Genomic DNA, 15,424 nt, shown 5'->3' with positions numbered 1-15,424 from the left:
CCGAAACCCTGTCTGCATCTTTTTTCGGCTCCGAGGTGACTTTTTTCTTTTTCGGGGCCGAAACCCCTCGGCGTCGATCTTCTTCGGTGCCGCTGTCTCGGCGTCGAGCCGTGTCTACACCGGTATCTCGGTGTCGATGCTTGTCTCCAGCACTTTCTCGGTCCCGAGAAGGCTGCGTGCCGGTGTCTCGACCGGAGTCGGACGATCTCGGCACTGTTTGGGCCTTTTTCGGTGCCGACGGTCGGTCACCGAATTTATGGGTCGAGCCATGGCCTGGTGGCAGTGGCGTCCCCTGGGCCTTGTAAGTCTTCTTCTGAGTGGCTTTCGACGTCTTACTCACGGTTTGTGGATCGTCGAATCCTTCGGAGTCCGATTCTTGGATCGAAAAGGTTCCCTCCTCTTCTTGTTCCTCGAACTCCCGGTGGGCTGTCGGCGCGGACGCCATCTGAAGTCTTCTGGCTCGACGGTCTCGGAGTGTTTTTCGGGACCGGAACGCACGACAGGCCTCGCAAGTGTCTTCACTGTGCTCAGGTGACAGGCACAGGTTACAGACCAAGTGTTGGTCTGTATAGGGGTATTTATTGTGGCATTTGGGACAGAAACGGAACGGGGTCCGTTCCATCGGCGTTCTTCTGCACGCGGTCGGGCCGACCAGGCCCCGACGGGGGATCGAAAAACTACCCCGAAGGGCACCGGAGCTCTTCGATCTTCGATGCAGTGTTGAATCTAACTACGCCGATCCCGAACGCAACAATACCGACGAAAATCTTCCGAAATTAGCTATCTTTCCGTTCCGAAACTCGGAGCGACAGGAACACGTCCGAACCTGATGGCGGAAAAAAAACAATCGAAGATGGAGTCGACACCCATGCGCAATGGAGACAAAAGGAGGAGTCACTCGGTCCCGTGACTCGAAAGACTTCTTCGAAGAAAAACAACTTGTAACACTCCGGCCCAACACCAGATGGCGAGCTATGCAAAACATGCGTATCTACAGCGACAGATGCCATCGAACATATAATTTTAACATGCAAGGGTTTCACTTGTTTTTAGATGATGAAAGAGAAGGAGCAGTTGCAGGAGCAGGCGGAAGGTAAGCAATTAATGCGAGAACGACAAATCCAACTCAGCAAAAGAGCTATTCTATGCTTTAATTAGTTAGCCCAGTTGGGCAAAAATTATAGATGATTAAGATAAGACATCCACTAGGGTTACCTAGAAATTTATATTATTGAGTAAGCTCACTGTAGCTTTAATTATGAGCTATAAAGAATTGAAGGATAGGAATAATATTAAGAAAAAATAAACCTCAAAATTAATTGGAAGTACTGACTGTCGAGATCAAAATATTTAATAATCAATAGCTAGTGGGATTGAAAGGAAACTCCACCTAAGACTGTGGCCACATGGACATAATGCTTTGTTTCTTATAACAAAGTGGTCTGTAGAGAAATATGTGTTTTTGACCACTGACTTTGTGTTCCACCACATTGAAATTCCATTTGCCCTGTCTGTCGCCCTCGTTACACCCAACTTGATGAGATTAGTATCATATTTCTATGCAGACATGTAGGGTTCTCCCATATACTCACTTCCATCTCCTCCATTCTCTGCAACATGATCTCAAGGCTAGAGCTGTCCTGTGTGGCCATCGCCTCAGACCGCAGCGAATCACCTCGGTCCAGATTCCAGAGATCCAGAGCAGTATCTTCCAAGATGTCGTCCATTAACTTCTCACTCAGCAGATCAACTCTTTGTGCTGCAGTCTATTAAATTAGACACAAAGGATGCAGTATTTTCAAAAACGTTATAACCATACCCATTTGCGTGCTGGGGGTGTTACATCAAGGAGTTAAACTTATTTAAGGACTACTCTGCTCTGACGTCTTAATCGCTGGGTGTGTCTTTCAAATGGATTAAGGCAGCACATTTAGCGAAAAGAGTTTTATATTGAGTACCAAATATTGATCATCTTTATAAATATAATCCTCAAAATTTAGAAAAGTAACTAAACTGGACGTAAGGACGTGTATTGCTCCCGATTTTTTATTTTTTTTAACTATAGCAAAACAAAATAAAATATTAAACGAAGTAGGGGGGGGCCTGAAATATGTGCGCACACACACACACAGTCAAATGTAATATTTATGTACTTAAAAATGTTGGTAGGTGGGTAAATAAAATACAACATAAAAAAGCATAAACATGCATTTAATCATATTTAAACAGAGAAAGTATAATAAACATTGATAAATATAGCTTCAACAAAATAATTTAAAGATTATATTTTGATTACCAAGTTATAAACATTTCACATTAAACAATTGTTTAAAGGTTCGGGTTACGTTATTGAAATCAAACTGGAAACAATTTAAACATTTAGGTTAATAAATTAATTGTCCACTATTAAAGACAGGCCAGCATTTCGGAACAAATTAGATGCGTATGGACATTATGAATAGAATGGGAATTACTCTGAGTGGTAAATGTAGATAAAGTGCTTGCTAAAAACGGACAGACTATTTTGAGAACAGGATAAACAAAACAATTTAGAAACTCTCACTAGTTCCCAAAAGGCGAGTGAAGGGATTCCAATGCAGAGGAGAAAAAGTTATGAAAAGCTTAAGAAATACATCCACATACAATAGTGATATGAAACTACAAAGGCAATGTAAAATAACGGCAGAACAACCAAAGAAGAATGTACTACGACTGATGAATGATTGGTTGGAATCCACAACATACTGACATTTATGGTAGTCTGAGCCTGGCTCTGCATGGGTTTAGGACTACCTTAGATTCACAAAGTTGATTAGGCTTAGCCAAGAACAAAGCACAGACTTGAAGGCTTGCGTTGGCCACGGCAGATGTGATGGGGTTCTTTCCGCAGTAAGAAATTAGATAAAACACCATGCAGCTACAAATCATGATCACAATTTTATATGACCCTCTTAGAACTGTCAGTGGATAGACTACTGGGGTAACACGGAGACTAGAGAGCAGGGAATACTGATGGTTAGGCTCAAGATCACCATAATCACTCATAGCAAAGCCAGCTAGTGATGCTTGAAATCACGTTACATAGACCCCTGCCAATGAAAAAAAGTGAATCCAAATTAATCAAGTAAAGCCTCAGGAGTGTAATGAGTGATTTGGTAAATTCAATTCAATATGGAATTATCACCAACAGGCACATCACTTTAAATTTAAGGAGAATGTCAAGTCACGCACCTGTTGAAAGATGAGGTGGGGGAAATATGTGGTAGCCTCACTTAAAAAATATTCAATACTGGTAGTATATTGCTGTTTTGCTACAAAACGTTGGTCCAAATTGTACTGGGCAGATTCAACCCCTCTATATCATGCTTTCAGTGATGGTCAGTAAGGGTGGGACAGATTCGGAGAACTGGGTTCTGGAAAGAGGAATGCATCAGAGCGGTCCTATATATTACAGAGGAACTAACAGGCAACCTCAGGAACAATCTAGCATACTAGAGAGAAAGCACTTGTGATGTTGCTATATGCAGATGGCACAATCTAGTTTCAGGGACAAGGAGCTGGGCACCCATTATGTTTAAAAAACTAGATAGTTTTGGTTATATAATGAGGCTACAAACTAACTGTAATAAATCCAAACTATTACCCCAAGGGAGTATGTTTGGAAGGGAACTGCAGCCCCTACTGAGTCTGGGAATAAGAAGAGAAGTTAGACATCAATATGTAGGCATAAAGGTTGCTAAGAAGCAGCAGCCAGGACTCCTTAGAATCTAGGAGTTTTGAAGACCACAATCACCCTCAGTTACAGGGAAAATGTCCTAACAAAAATGATGATGTGGACTCTGTCCCATTGTGTACTACAGGATTAGATTTGCCTGTTCCTGACCAATCTGTTTAAAGACCTAATTTAATTATCGTTTAGGCTATTGTGGATATGGCCCATATTAGAGTAAGATTAGAGATTATGAGGCAAAGGGGGGAGGGAGTCTTGGCCAAATCTATTTCAAGCTACTTAATTCATAGTTGCAGTATGCAGGACTGGTTTGTTAATAAGCCATACAGAGAGAAAAGTATTTATTAGCAGAAGGCAAAAGCCAACCGGAGCAACTCCACCTAATCTGGCCCAGTTTATGGGTGAAATGTGGTACTGGGCAGTTAAAACAGCTTTAAAAAATGCCATACATGTGTGCAATATTAATGTGGGATTGCCACCAGTGGTAAATTTGCTTTTTTCTGTGGCCCACCTTTTCTGGACACTACCACTTCTAAAAAGTAGTGACGTGCATGTGATGGACATTGGAGTACCTTTTTCACCTATTTACCTCACCTATGAGTCCATTGTAAATAGTGCCTAAAATGCACCTATAGCATGGAAGGATATATGTCATATGTGTGCTATCGTGTGTATTAACACCACCCAAATATATTAAAAAAATATACCTGCATAGACCACCACTGAGCTCCGGTCGGGCTGTAATTTATATGCACTGCAGTGATACATGACAAGGAAAAGTGCCTTGGCCATGTAGGAAAGCCTCTTTTTATATATTCATAAATTACCTCTAAAATGTGACTTCTAAGTCCACTGGGAAGATTGTTAATGTATAAAAAAAAAAAAATAGGACACGACATGTTGAGGTTAGTGTGCTCTTCCTGTAAAATAAACCCCAAAAACTATTTTGCTGGCTAGGTTATTCTAGCCTTTTCCCTGAACAGGCCTGGATTAAAATATTTACTTCCTAACTTCACTTGGATACATACTAGAAAAAAGCCCCAAAGCTACACCCTTTTTAGTTTTTTAAACTGAGGAAAGGTAAAAAGTACCATAGGCTAGAGCCAGATCTGGCTATAAACCATTTCTGCCACTCACCTCTAGGACAGTAGTAATATACTGCCACATGTGACCTGCTAGGTGTCAAAGGCTGAGCTGGTGGCCGCCCGAAATCAGAAGTGACTCAGCGCTCAGCACTGTCATCTCTGGGTGGAGTAGAGGGAGGGGTCCATTGATGACACAACCGCAGTCCAGTAAGCACCACTGCATATCTTCTGCAGTCTCCTCCAAAATCTGGATGTGGTCAGACAGGCCCCTTTGATATTGCATTGCAGAGCCCGCCTAGGCCACCTGGTATACTTGTCAGCAGGATGCATGAGGATCTCTTCCCTGTGCTTAGAATATCTCCGAAGGAGAGGGCCATTTGAAAGGGAGTAGGGTGTTAGTTTGGCAGGTTGATATAGAACCCCAAAGATTACAGGAGGTTCGCTGTAGTCTTGAGGTGACCCTCTTGGCGAGCCCGCCTTCAATAGCCAGACTTTGAGGTAGGGGAAGACTGGGACCCCTGACTTCTTGAAGGTGTGCTGCTACCACCACCATCAATTTTCATGAACACCCGAGGGACACTGGTGAGACTAAATGAAAGCACTGTGAATTGAAAATGCTCCTGTCCCACCACAATCTGCCGGTAGCCGCGAAGGGCCTGCAGGACAGGTATATTGAAAAAGGCGTCTTGTACATCCAACGCCACTATCCAGTCTCCAGGGTAGAGGGCATGTCTACTATAGCACAAAGGCCTCTGTCTTTCTTTGACACCAGAAAGTAGCACGAGTAACGACCACGACCCACTTCTGGCACAGGCACCCACTCAATAGCCCCTTCAGCCAAAAGGCCCTGCACTTCCTGCTATAAGACAGACAGGTGGCCCTCAACCAGTCATTCCAGGGATGGTGGAAGGTGTGGTGGAGTGGTCAGGAAGAGTAGTTTGTAACCCCTTTGGACAATTTGCAGGCCCCACATGAACAATGTTATGGCTCGCCAGCCCGGTAGAAACGGTTAAATCCTGATAGCAATTGGGTGGCTGTGCTCCACTAAGGGCACGCCTATGGGGGGACTGGCAGATGGGGCAGTGTAGGGAAGAGGGGGTGATGTGTGGGCTCCTGGGCTTGTTGTCCCCGACCAATGGGCCAGTGGCCTTGTCCATGAAAGGGCTGGGCACCTTGCAGAGTCTGAAGTGGCTGTCTGTATTTGGTACCCCTGCCAAAGCCACAAAAATGAAGAAGAAAAACTGATGTGGTTGGCAAAGTGGAGCACTGTGGTCCTGCTCTCTTAAGCGCTCAAGAGCAGAATCTGCTTTATCCCTAAAAAGGTGAGTCCCATCAAAGGATATGTCCATTAGGGCTGATTGGACATTGCTTGAAAAGCCTGTCTACTGCAACCAGGCATGGAGACTACTAACGACATAGTGGCAATTGCTCGCCCAATGGAATTTGAGGTATCCAATCCAGAGCAGATTGTAAACTTGACAGAGTCCTGGCCATCCTACATGCCCTTGGTCAGTAAAGGGGAAAGGTCTTCCAGTATTCCTGGGAATATTTGAACAACCGAATCTGAGAGCAGAGAAGAAAATACCCACCTCCTGAAGGTCTCCACTCTCTTCCCTATCTGGTGGAGTAGTCAGGAAGTGTTAGTGTTTTCCCGACTGGTGGATGCTTACACTACCAAGCTCTCCGGAGTGGGGTGCTCAGACTAGAAGACATGGTCACCTGAGGCAAGTCAGTGGCGCCATGCAATCTGGCAGTTTACTCGGGGGCCAGAACAAGGTTTGGCCCGGCCTCCTAAAAGGGTCCCACTGAGTGTCTCATCGAAAGCCAGCAGGGGTTCTGTATTGGTTTGCCACAGATGAGGACTTCTGTCAGGACACTTGTTTTTTATTTCTTTAGTGGGGAGCTGGAGGTTGCGAATACCGGCTGCCCTCTACATAACTATTGGAAAGGATGCACTTTCCTCAATGGCATGGTCGCGGGGTCAGATGAGACTGGAATCAGGAAAGGTGTCAAGACCAGTAACATCCTGGAGGTCGAAACAAGGAATGTAGCGTATGAGACCTGTCTTGTGGAGATGATATGCTAAGCAGGTCAGATGAAGAAGGAAGCGGTTCAACAGCTACCAAACATGGTCTTGGTCAAGGTCAGAGCGGAGCAGATTCGTACTTTGAGAACACAATGGGCACCTTGTCTTTCAGCACTGATAGAGCTGGCGTTGGCATCGGCATCAACACATCAAGAACCAGCACGAGACCCGAGGTTGAGTCCATCCGGGTGACAGAAGCAGCCTAGTGATGGTTTAGAAGGGTCTATTTGGCATTGAGGGCAAACCTGCCAGTGGTATCCCAGATGGAGAGCCTCCTGGGTTCTTGGGGCCTACAGGCACATCAGAGGGAGTCACAGAAAGGACCTGAAGAGTAGCATGGTCACACACTTTCTGCCTTGGTGTTGCAGACTGCTCCAGAAACTCAGTTGTGCCAGAACAAGTTGCGGGATGGGCTCCGACATCAACAGACTTCAAGAGCAATATTGAGAGGCATTTAGAAGCCCTTATGCCTTCTCAAGTGTACAAGAGTGGCCGGAAGGCACCAAGTCCCTCTTGGATTTTTTAAATGTTTTTTTCTTTGACTTACCCGAGGATCTGGAGTATGATGGCCATCGATTCCTGTGATATCTGGACTGAAACAGACCCTTGGACTTGGACCGGTCTCAAAGCGGAGTCCTCGAATTCTTGGTAATGTACAGTTTTGCCCCACGGTCTCATATGGCTTTCGGGTTCACTTATAAGCCTTCAGTGCAAGACTTCGAGTTATGCCTCAGATCCTCATCAGGTTTCCCTGTGTTGTTTTGAACTGTCCCAGACATTTGTTTCTAACAGTTCTTTCAAGGTCTTCTTGGGAGGTGGCATGTCCCTTGCACACAGTAACATTTTGGATGAACAGATCTCAAAGAGACAAGAAGTAAATCAGGACCTCCATCTGATGGCACAGAAAGAAAGGAACTGATGCCAGCCCACGGGAATGGTGCACATATTAACCCCAGCACGTCATTTCCAGAGTGGAACGCCATCAGTGTGGAGCCACACAGCACCACCTACCAGCACACAGAAGTACTGCTCAAACACTTCCTGAACCGGTCTGATGTCTGGGGAATATCAAAAAGGTGAGGAATCTGCAGTTTGGAGTCTCTGTCAGAAACAATGCTGGTATTGACCTCTTGTGAGACAGTATCATCAGAGTCCAAGGGTCCAATTCTACAGTTCAAAATCACCTTCCATTCTGCAACCAGTGCTTGCCCCTTCTTGTGGTCAGATCCACATATATGTTTAACTATCTCCTCTGTCTCTTTCCAGTAATGAGCAGTTTGACCACATTAGCGATTCTCCATTGTGTAGGTGCCCCCACAGCTATGACAATGGGCAGATACTTAAGCAACCTAGGGAGGGCCTCTTCCTCTAACACATGAAGTTTTACCTTGTGCTGCTCTGATGCCCTCTATATGATCATAATGTAGGTGGATGTATCACCAAGTGGGGATGCCTTAAAATGGGAGGGATTTAAGTCTGGATCATATTCGGGTCAACTCGATAATCCTCCCAAGGGTCTTCTCTGGGTGAGTGATTAGATGGCTGTGATGACTGAGGAGGTAGAGGTGTGTTAGACAAAGGAGGTGGTGGTGTGCATGGCCCAGGGGTAGAAAGTTGCGGTAGTGGTCTGGTGGACTTGTTCTTAAACTAAATATCCTGAAAAGGTTAGCCTCTCCTCCATTAGGATGTGAAGAATATGAGGCTGGTGCCATGGACAGGCTGCCCACGAACGGAAGATTGAAATGTAAGTTTTGTAAGAGTTCAGTAGCAGCGCTACCAAGTTCAACGATAGAAGACTGGGATGCAGAATCAGGTACCTTAACTTAAATAGGACATCCAGTCTTAATAGTTGTCTCTAATGTGGACATTCTGAATGAGAAGGGTGGTAAACCAGCATCAATATGGCCACTACAGAGAGATCATGATCAACCAAGCCTTGCATTTCAACAACTTGATGATGACACACGGATCAGGTGTATCTGCGGAAATGCGTACACAAATTGCTTCTCTACAAACTTTTCTGTTTTATGTCTGTATACAGATTTGGGGACAATCCAATTTGCAGAATTTATCTAGAACTGAGTTACATAAGGCACATGAGGAAACTCTATTGTAATGAGGGCCTTGCTCAAGTCTGACTTCAGTACTGAGCTCAAGGTGGGTTTTAGAGTTTGAAATGAATTTCAGCTTCAACGTAGGATTCTAATGGTCTCTGGGTCAAGGAGGCAAAGATGTGTAGCGCTGCTCAGAATCCCTAGCTGGAGGCTTACTTAGGGCCTAAGAAGCGTCAGTGCCAGCAGCTGTTCCCGAAAAATGTGCCGCTTTAGGCTGGTCTTAGGACTCGATACCAGACTTACTTGGGAGAAGTGTTTGGCCTAAACCTGAGTGCATTTGACAGGTCGAACACCGAGGGGTTGATTCAAGAGTGCATGAAGTGGGATGGGTGCTCTGGGGGTAGTCTTTGTCCTGAGTTCCATGCTCTGGCATCAGAGGGCAACACCTTCTGGTGCTGCTCTCCCTGTGCCAGATGTGCACCAAAGGTAACATCTCTTCTCCCTCAACACCTGAAGATGTCCTCTGATCAGGTCTGGAGTTCCAGGCAGCCCTGTATCTGCATCTTGTGATGTATCCAATAGCATTTCCTTCAGTGCCGGATGGTTACCTTCCACCTGAACGCTTTACATGCAAAGCAGATTGCTTATAGTCTGGATACAAAAAAGAATGCACATCCAAAGCGGATTGGACCAGGGAAATTTGGCATTGCATTCAGGAAAAAATGGATGTGTCTCCTCACCATAACAACCCCTCCACAGCAGTCATTCTTTATGCCATCGATTTCTACAAGGGTGCTGCATCAACACTACTTTGAGACAAGCAGCCACTGTTGCAGCCTGGTGAAATTTCACAGGAACAGATGACGTCCAAAGATGGTCATGTCCAGTGAAGCTCCTCTCGCACTGCTGGGGTCAAAGGCTGACACGAAAGTCCTGGCAAAAACCACAAAGGTTCCTGAACTGGCACAAGAAACATATGAACCCAATGGCGTGAAATAACAATCTGAGGTGGAGTCATTGTCCTGGGCCACTGAGAGCTAACACTGGTGTCACAAGGAGCTTTGTGACTCAAAACATCTTCAAAAGACAGACCTGGCAAACATCCACACCAAGCAACAGGTGGCTGGCGTACACAGAGCACGTTTATCTCCAGCCACAACACTACACACATATACTTATCCACATGTATAAGGTGTTAAAAAAACTGTACATGTGAAACATTAAAGCAAAGCGTTTACTCTTGGGGCAAGAGCTCATAGGAAACAGACTGAGGAGTAAGCTAGGATTTACTGCAAAACACGTCTCTTCTTATTTATAATGCTCTCCAAAAGTTCCTCGTCTGTATGCAAGTACATGTAGAAGAGCAGAAGCAAAACTGGCCATTGTTTGCTTTTAAAAGGGAATTTGCTTTTAAAAGGGAATTTGCTTTTAAAAGGGAATATTTGTAAAATATAAAAAAGCAATGGAGGTTGCAGACAGCACTGATAACATATTATGTCATTTGTTTTGTTTGCAAAATGGATCTGAAACATGCTTCATAGTGGTATGTTGCAGAGTGACCACCAGGGAAAGCTCCATCGTATCATTCAATCCCTGAAACTCCTCCACCTTCAAACCCCTGTGAGTAGATTTGTTCAGGAATTCTTTAGGCGAGTAAATCCTTTTATAAGAGTGGATATTACAAATATTACACAACATGGTTAAGTGCCAAAGGTAGGAATGTGACTGGTCTCTTTAATCTTCAGTTGGCAAACCAGGCACTGGTTCTCAAGTATAATTTGAGTTTATTTATGACCGTAAAATTTTGTGAAATTGTTTGAACGCTTAAAAACAATTTTTTTAACAGCAATTTACATGATGTTTCCTCAAAAACTAAAGAGCAATGGCACAATTAAAATAATAATACACACTAGCTTCTTTAATAACTTTGGCATATATAAAGTGCAGGGACATTAAGAGTCCTAGTGTGGTCGGAAAACTGGCATAAACAGATTCTGTTCATAAACAGATCTTCTGCCTGGGTAGAGCCTCTGCAAATATTTCCCACAAATAGAGCACAGGTATGTTCAGAGTCCAGCATAATCACAAAGGTGGCTAATGGGAGCCTTGGTGGAATCTAAACCCTCACATAATGTGAGTATGAGCATAATTAAAGAAGTGATTATCAGAGCTTCAACATAGGAACACAGCCATAATTTGCCACCTCACTGCATGACATCAATTAGGACAAACTGTTTATTGTTCAAGCCGGCAAAGTAGATTTCTATAGCATCTCATCCCTGTGACAAGAAGACCCATGGATTACAAGCCTACAAACATCAAAATGCGGTTCTATGCACTGGTTTTAACTTAGGGGATCGTAGAATGTACCTCTTTTTTCTCTGCTTGATGGTTCTCAACTTGCAGTTCTGCTGAGTCATCTTTATCAGGCCTAAGCAGAAAAAATAATAAGAAAAAGATAATTACATGTAACCATAGTTTGCCATTCTGGCCATTTTACTAATTTCTTGAACACAGTGTCTCAGCTTATGTGCAGCATGCCAGAATACAATTTTATGGCAAGGCACAGAGGCTAATATTATGCATATCTTCTTTATTGCACAGCAGCAACAAATAGAATCTTTAATTGTAGAATTAGAACTTTTAAAACATTCTACAACACTATAAATGTCCAACCACATGCAGCCATCTTCCTTCTTTGTTGCTGTTCACGCATCAGAGGAGTATATTTTATGAACTTTGATCGTAGATTACATAAGTTAAAAGAATGTAAATAGTATCATTTGTTTAAAAAAGAAAAAAAAAAAAATCATATTTCACAGGCAAGGAATGTGTTTTAATAATATTTAAACATTTTAATAATTTTAATTCGTTTTAACTTATTAGAGACTATTTAACTATTAAGTAAGCATAATCAGTTTCATGAGCGCTTTGTTAGGTAGGCAGAGGTAAATGAATTATGAGCTTATGAGGATAAACGTCAAAAGAATGGTCGAGGCGCTCCATCCTCTGCATTGTTTGAATGGGTATCGTTTAAACAACAGTTTGGGTGCATCATTGTGAAACTCGGGCTGCGCGCGGGGTTGCTAGTATGAACCACAGCATATACATAGCACAAGAGGTCATGTAAAACTAATGTAAAAGGTCGGGAAGCTTGGAAAAGTTTGTGCAGAGTGGGTTTAGCAAATCTTTTAAAATGATGTGATTTGAACAGTTAATGAGTCGGAATAATCATGCGCTAGCAGTTGGTGCCTGCATGCACGTTTCTTAGCCCCTTCGCTGCCAGGCCTTTTCCCCTCCTGTGCTGAGCCTTTTTGGCTATTTGGGGCAGTTCGCGCTTAGGCCCTCATAACTTTTTGTTCACATTAGCTACCCACGCCAAATTTGCGTCCTTTTTTTCCAACATCCTAGGGATTGTAGAGGTACCCAGACTTGTGGGTTCCCCTGAAGGAGACCAAGAAATTAGCCAAAATACAGTGAACATTTTGTTTTTTTCAAAAAAATGGGAAAAAGGGCTTCAGAAGGCAGCTCGTGTTTTTTCCCCTGAAAATGGCATCAACAAAGGGTTTGCTGTGGCAAGATCACCATCTTCCCAGCTTTCAGGAACGGGCAGACTTGAATTAGAAAACCCAATTTTTCAATACAATTTTGACATTTTACGGGGACATACCCCATTTTTACTATTTTTTGTGCTTTCAGCCTCCTTCCAGTTAGTGACCGAAATGGGTGAGAAACCAATGCTGGATTCCAGAAAGCTAAACATTTCTGAAAAGTAGTCAAAAATCTGAATTCAGCAAGGGGTTATTTGTGTAGATCCTATATGTGTTTCCTACAGAAAATAACAGTTGAAATAAAAAAATATTGAAATGGAGGTGAAAAAAACAGCCTTTTTTCTCCACATTTTACTCTGTAACTTTTTCCTGCGATGTCAGATTTTTGAAAGCAATATACTGTTCTGGACTCTTCTGGTTGCGGGGATATACAGGGCTTGTAGGTTTATCAAGAACCCTAGGTAACCAGAGCCAAAAAATGAGTTGCACCTTGCAATGGGTTTTCATTCTATACCGAGTACACAGCAATTCATTTGCTGAAATATAAAAAGTGAAAATTAGGTATCAAGAAAACCTTTGTATTCCCAAAATGGCCACAAGATAAGGTGTTGAGAAGCAGTGGGTATTTGCACATCTCTGAATTCCGGGGTGCCCATACTAGCATGTGAATTACAGGGCATTTCTCAAATAGACGTCTTTTTTACACACTGTCTTACATTTGGAAGGAGAAAATGTAGAGAAAGACAAGGAGCAATAACACTTGTTTTGCTATTCTGTGTTCCCCAACGTCTCCCGATAAAAATGGTACCTCACTTGCGTGAATAGGCCTAGCACCCGCGACAGGAAATGCCCCAAAACACAAAGTGGACACATCACATTTTCACAAAGAAAACAGAGCTGTTTTTGCAAAGTGCCTAGCTGTTGATTTTGGCCTCTAGCTCAGCCAGCACCTAGGGAAACCTAGCAAACTTGCGCAGTTTTGAAAACTAGAAACCTAGGGGAATCCAAGATTTGGTGGCTTGCGGGGCTCTGACCAGGTTCTGTTACCCAGAATCCTGTGCAAACCTCAAAATTTGGGCAAAAAAAACACTTTTTCCTCTCATTCCGGTGACAGAAAGTTCTGGAATCTGAGAGGAGCCACAAATGTCTTTCCACCCAGCGGTCCCCCAAGTTACCCGATAAAAATGGTACCTTACTTGTGTGGGTAGGCTTAGCGCCCGCGAAAGGAGATGACCCAAAACACAACGTGGACACATCACATTTTTCCACAGAAAACAGAGGTGTTTTATTTTTTTTTACAAAGTGCCTACCTGTGGATTTTGGACTCTAGCTCAGCCGGCACCTGGGGAAACCTAGCAAACCAGCACATTTTTGAAAACTAGACACCTAGGGGAATCCAAAATGGGGTGACTTGTGGGGCTCTGACCAGGTTCTGTTACCCAGAATCCTTTGCAAACCTCAAAATTTAGCCAAAAAAACACTTTTTCCTCTCATTTCGGTGACAGAAAGTTCAGGAATCTGAGAGGAGACACTAATTTCCTTCCACCCAGCGTTCCCCCAAGTCTCCCGATAAAAATGGTACCTCACTTTTGTCGGTGGGCCTGCTGCCCGCAAAAGGAAATGCCCCAAAACACTATCTGGACACATCAAAATGATCAAATACAAAACTACCTGTTTTTGCAGGGTGGCACCTGCGTTTTTGGTCCTGGGCTCAGCAGCCTTCTATGGAAACCTACCAAACCCAGACATTTCTGAAAACTAGACACCTGAGGGAGTCCAGTGAGGTGTGACTTGCATGGATCCCCCAATGTTTTCTTACCCAGAAACCTCAGCAAACCTCAAATTTAGCTAAAAAAAATCATATTTTTCCCACATTTCTGTGTGGATCACCGCACTGGGACACATTTCATACCACCCAATGTTCCCCTCAGTCTCCTGGTGAAAATTATACCTCATTTGTGTAGGTGGGCCAGGTGCTTGTGAAAGGGAAGAGCCAAAAAAATGTCTATATTGAGGAGGAACAAAGGGGGTCCAAAAGGGCAGTTAAAAAAAAAAAAATTTAGGCTGACAAGTGCAGCAGAATTTTTATCGGTATAGATGAGACAATGCTGGGTGGTAGGAATTTTGTGGATTCCTGCAGATTCCGGAAAGTTCCATCACAAAAACGTGGGAAAAATGTGTGATTTCCAGCAAAGTTGGATGTTTGCAGGGGATTGTGGGTACAAAAATGGTGCGGGGTGCATGTGAAACACACCACCCTGGAATCACCCAGATGTTTAGTATTCAGATGTGTCTAGGTCTTGTGGATATTTCTACCTGGCAGCGTCCCAAAGTCCATAAAGTGCAGCCCTCACCATTCCAAGTGGGATGATTTTGAGAGTAAGCCAAGCTCTCATGGCCCAAATGTAAAACCAACACCCAAAATAATCAAATGTCTTCTTGCTTGCTGTGGGATAAGTTATTTTAGAGTGCGGGGGAGAGCTGAAAGACTGTTACCCCCTTCAGTTGAGGTGGGGAGCGTAACCAGGCCCATACTGGTTGGTAGCCACCACCCCAATATATATATATTTTTTTTTATTCCCTGGCATCTAGTAGACTTTCTGCCCCCCCGGGGTGTGGATCAGGGGTAATTGCCCCATCTGCCCACTGGTGGGCAGAACAACTTTGGCCCCATTAATTTGGGGTGGGGGTATGGCGATACCCCACCCTCTTATTTTTTTAAAAAAAACTTCCCTGGCCTCTGGTGGGCTTTCTGCCCCCCCCCCCCCCACTTGGGGGAAGATGGGCCTTCCAAAAATAGGTCCATCTGCCCCCAATGGGGGCCGATATTGCCAACAGTAATGTGCCCCCATGGGGAGCAACGCTTAACCAAGGGACTGCCCTCCTAAAGAAAACACACGTATACACACACACACACA

The 15,424-nt window shown here is 43.8% G+C and overlaps 1 protein-coding gene across 2 annotated transcripts in view; it reads right to left on the bottom strand.

The window, feature by feature from the left end:
- The window catches only part of KIAA0753 (KIAA0753 ortholog), a 214,566-nt gene that overhangs the window by 52,212 nt on the left and 146,930 nt on the right, over window positions 1–15,424 (bottom strand). For both annotated transcript variants that reach the window (XM_069226993.1, XM_069226992.1), the window contains exons 12-13: window positions 11,326–11,386; window positions 1,593–1,766 (exon numbers count right to left, since the gene is read on the bottom strand). In XM_069226993.1, coding sequence (XP_069083094.1) covers window positions 1,593–1,766; window positions 11,326–11,386 — 235 coding nt within the window. The remainder of the gene's footprint in view (window positions 1–1,592; window positions 1,767–11,325; window positions 11,387–15,424) is intronic.

The sequence above is a fragment of the Pleurodeles waltl genome, chromosome 3_2 (assembly GCF_031143425.1).
Source record: "Pleurodeles waltl isolate 20211129_DDA chromosome 3_2, aPleWal1.hap1.20221129, whole genome shotgun sequence".
NCBI classification, from domain to species: domain Eukaryota; kingdom Metazoa; phylum Chordata; class Amphibia; order Caudata; family Salamandridae; genus Pleurodeles; species Pleurodeles waltl.
This window is presented reverse-complemented; position numbering and strand designations above follow the sequence as displayed.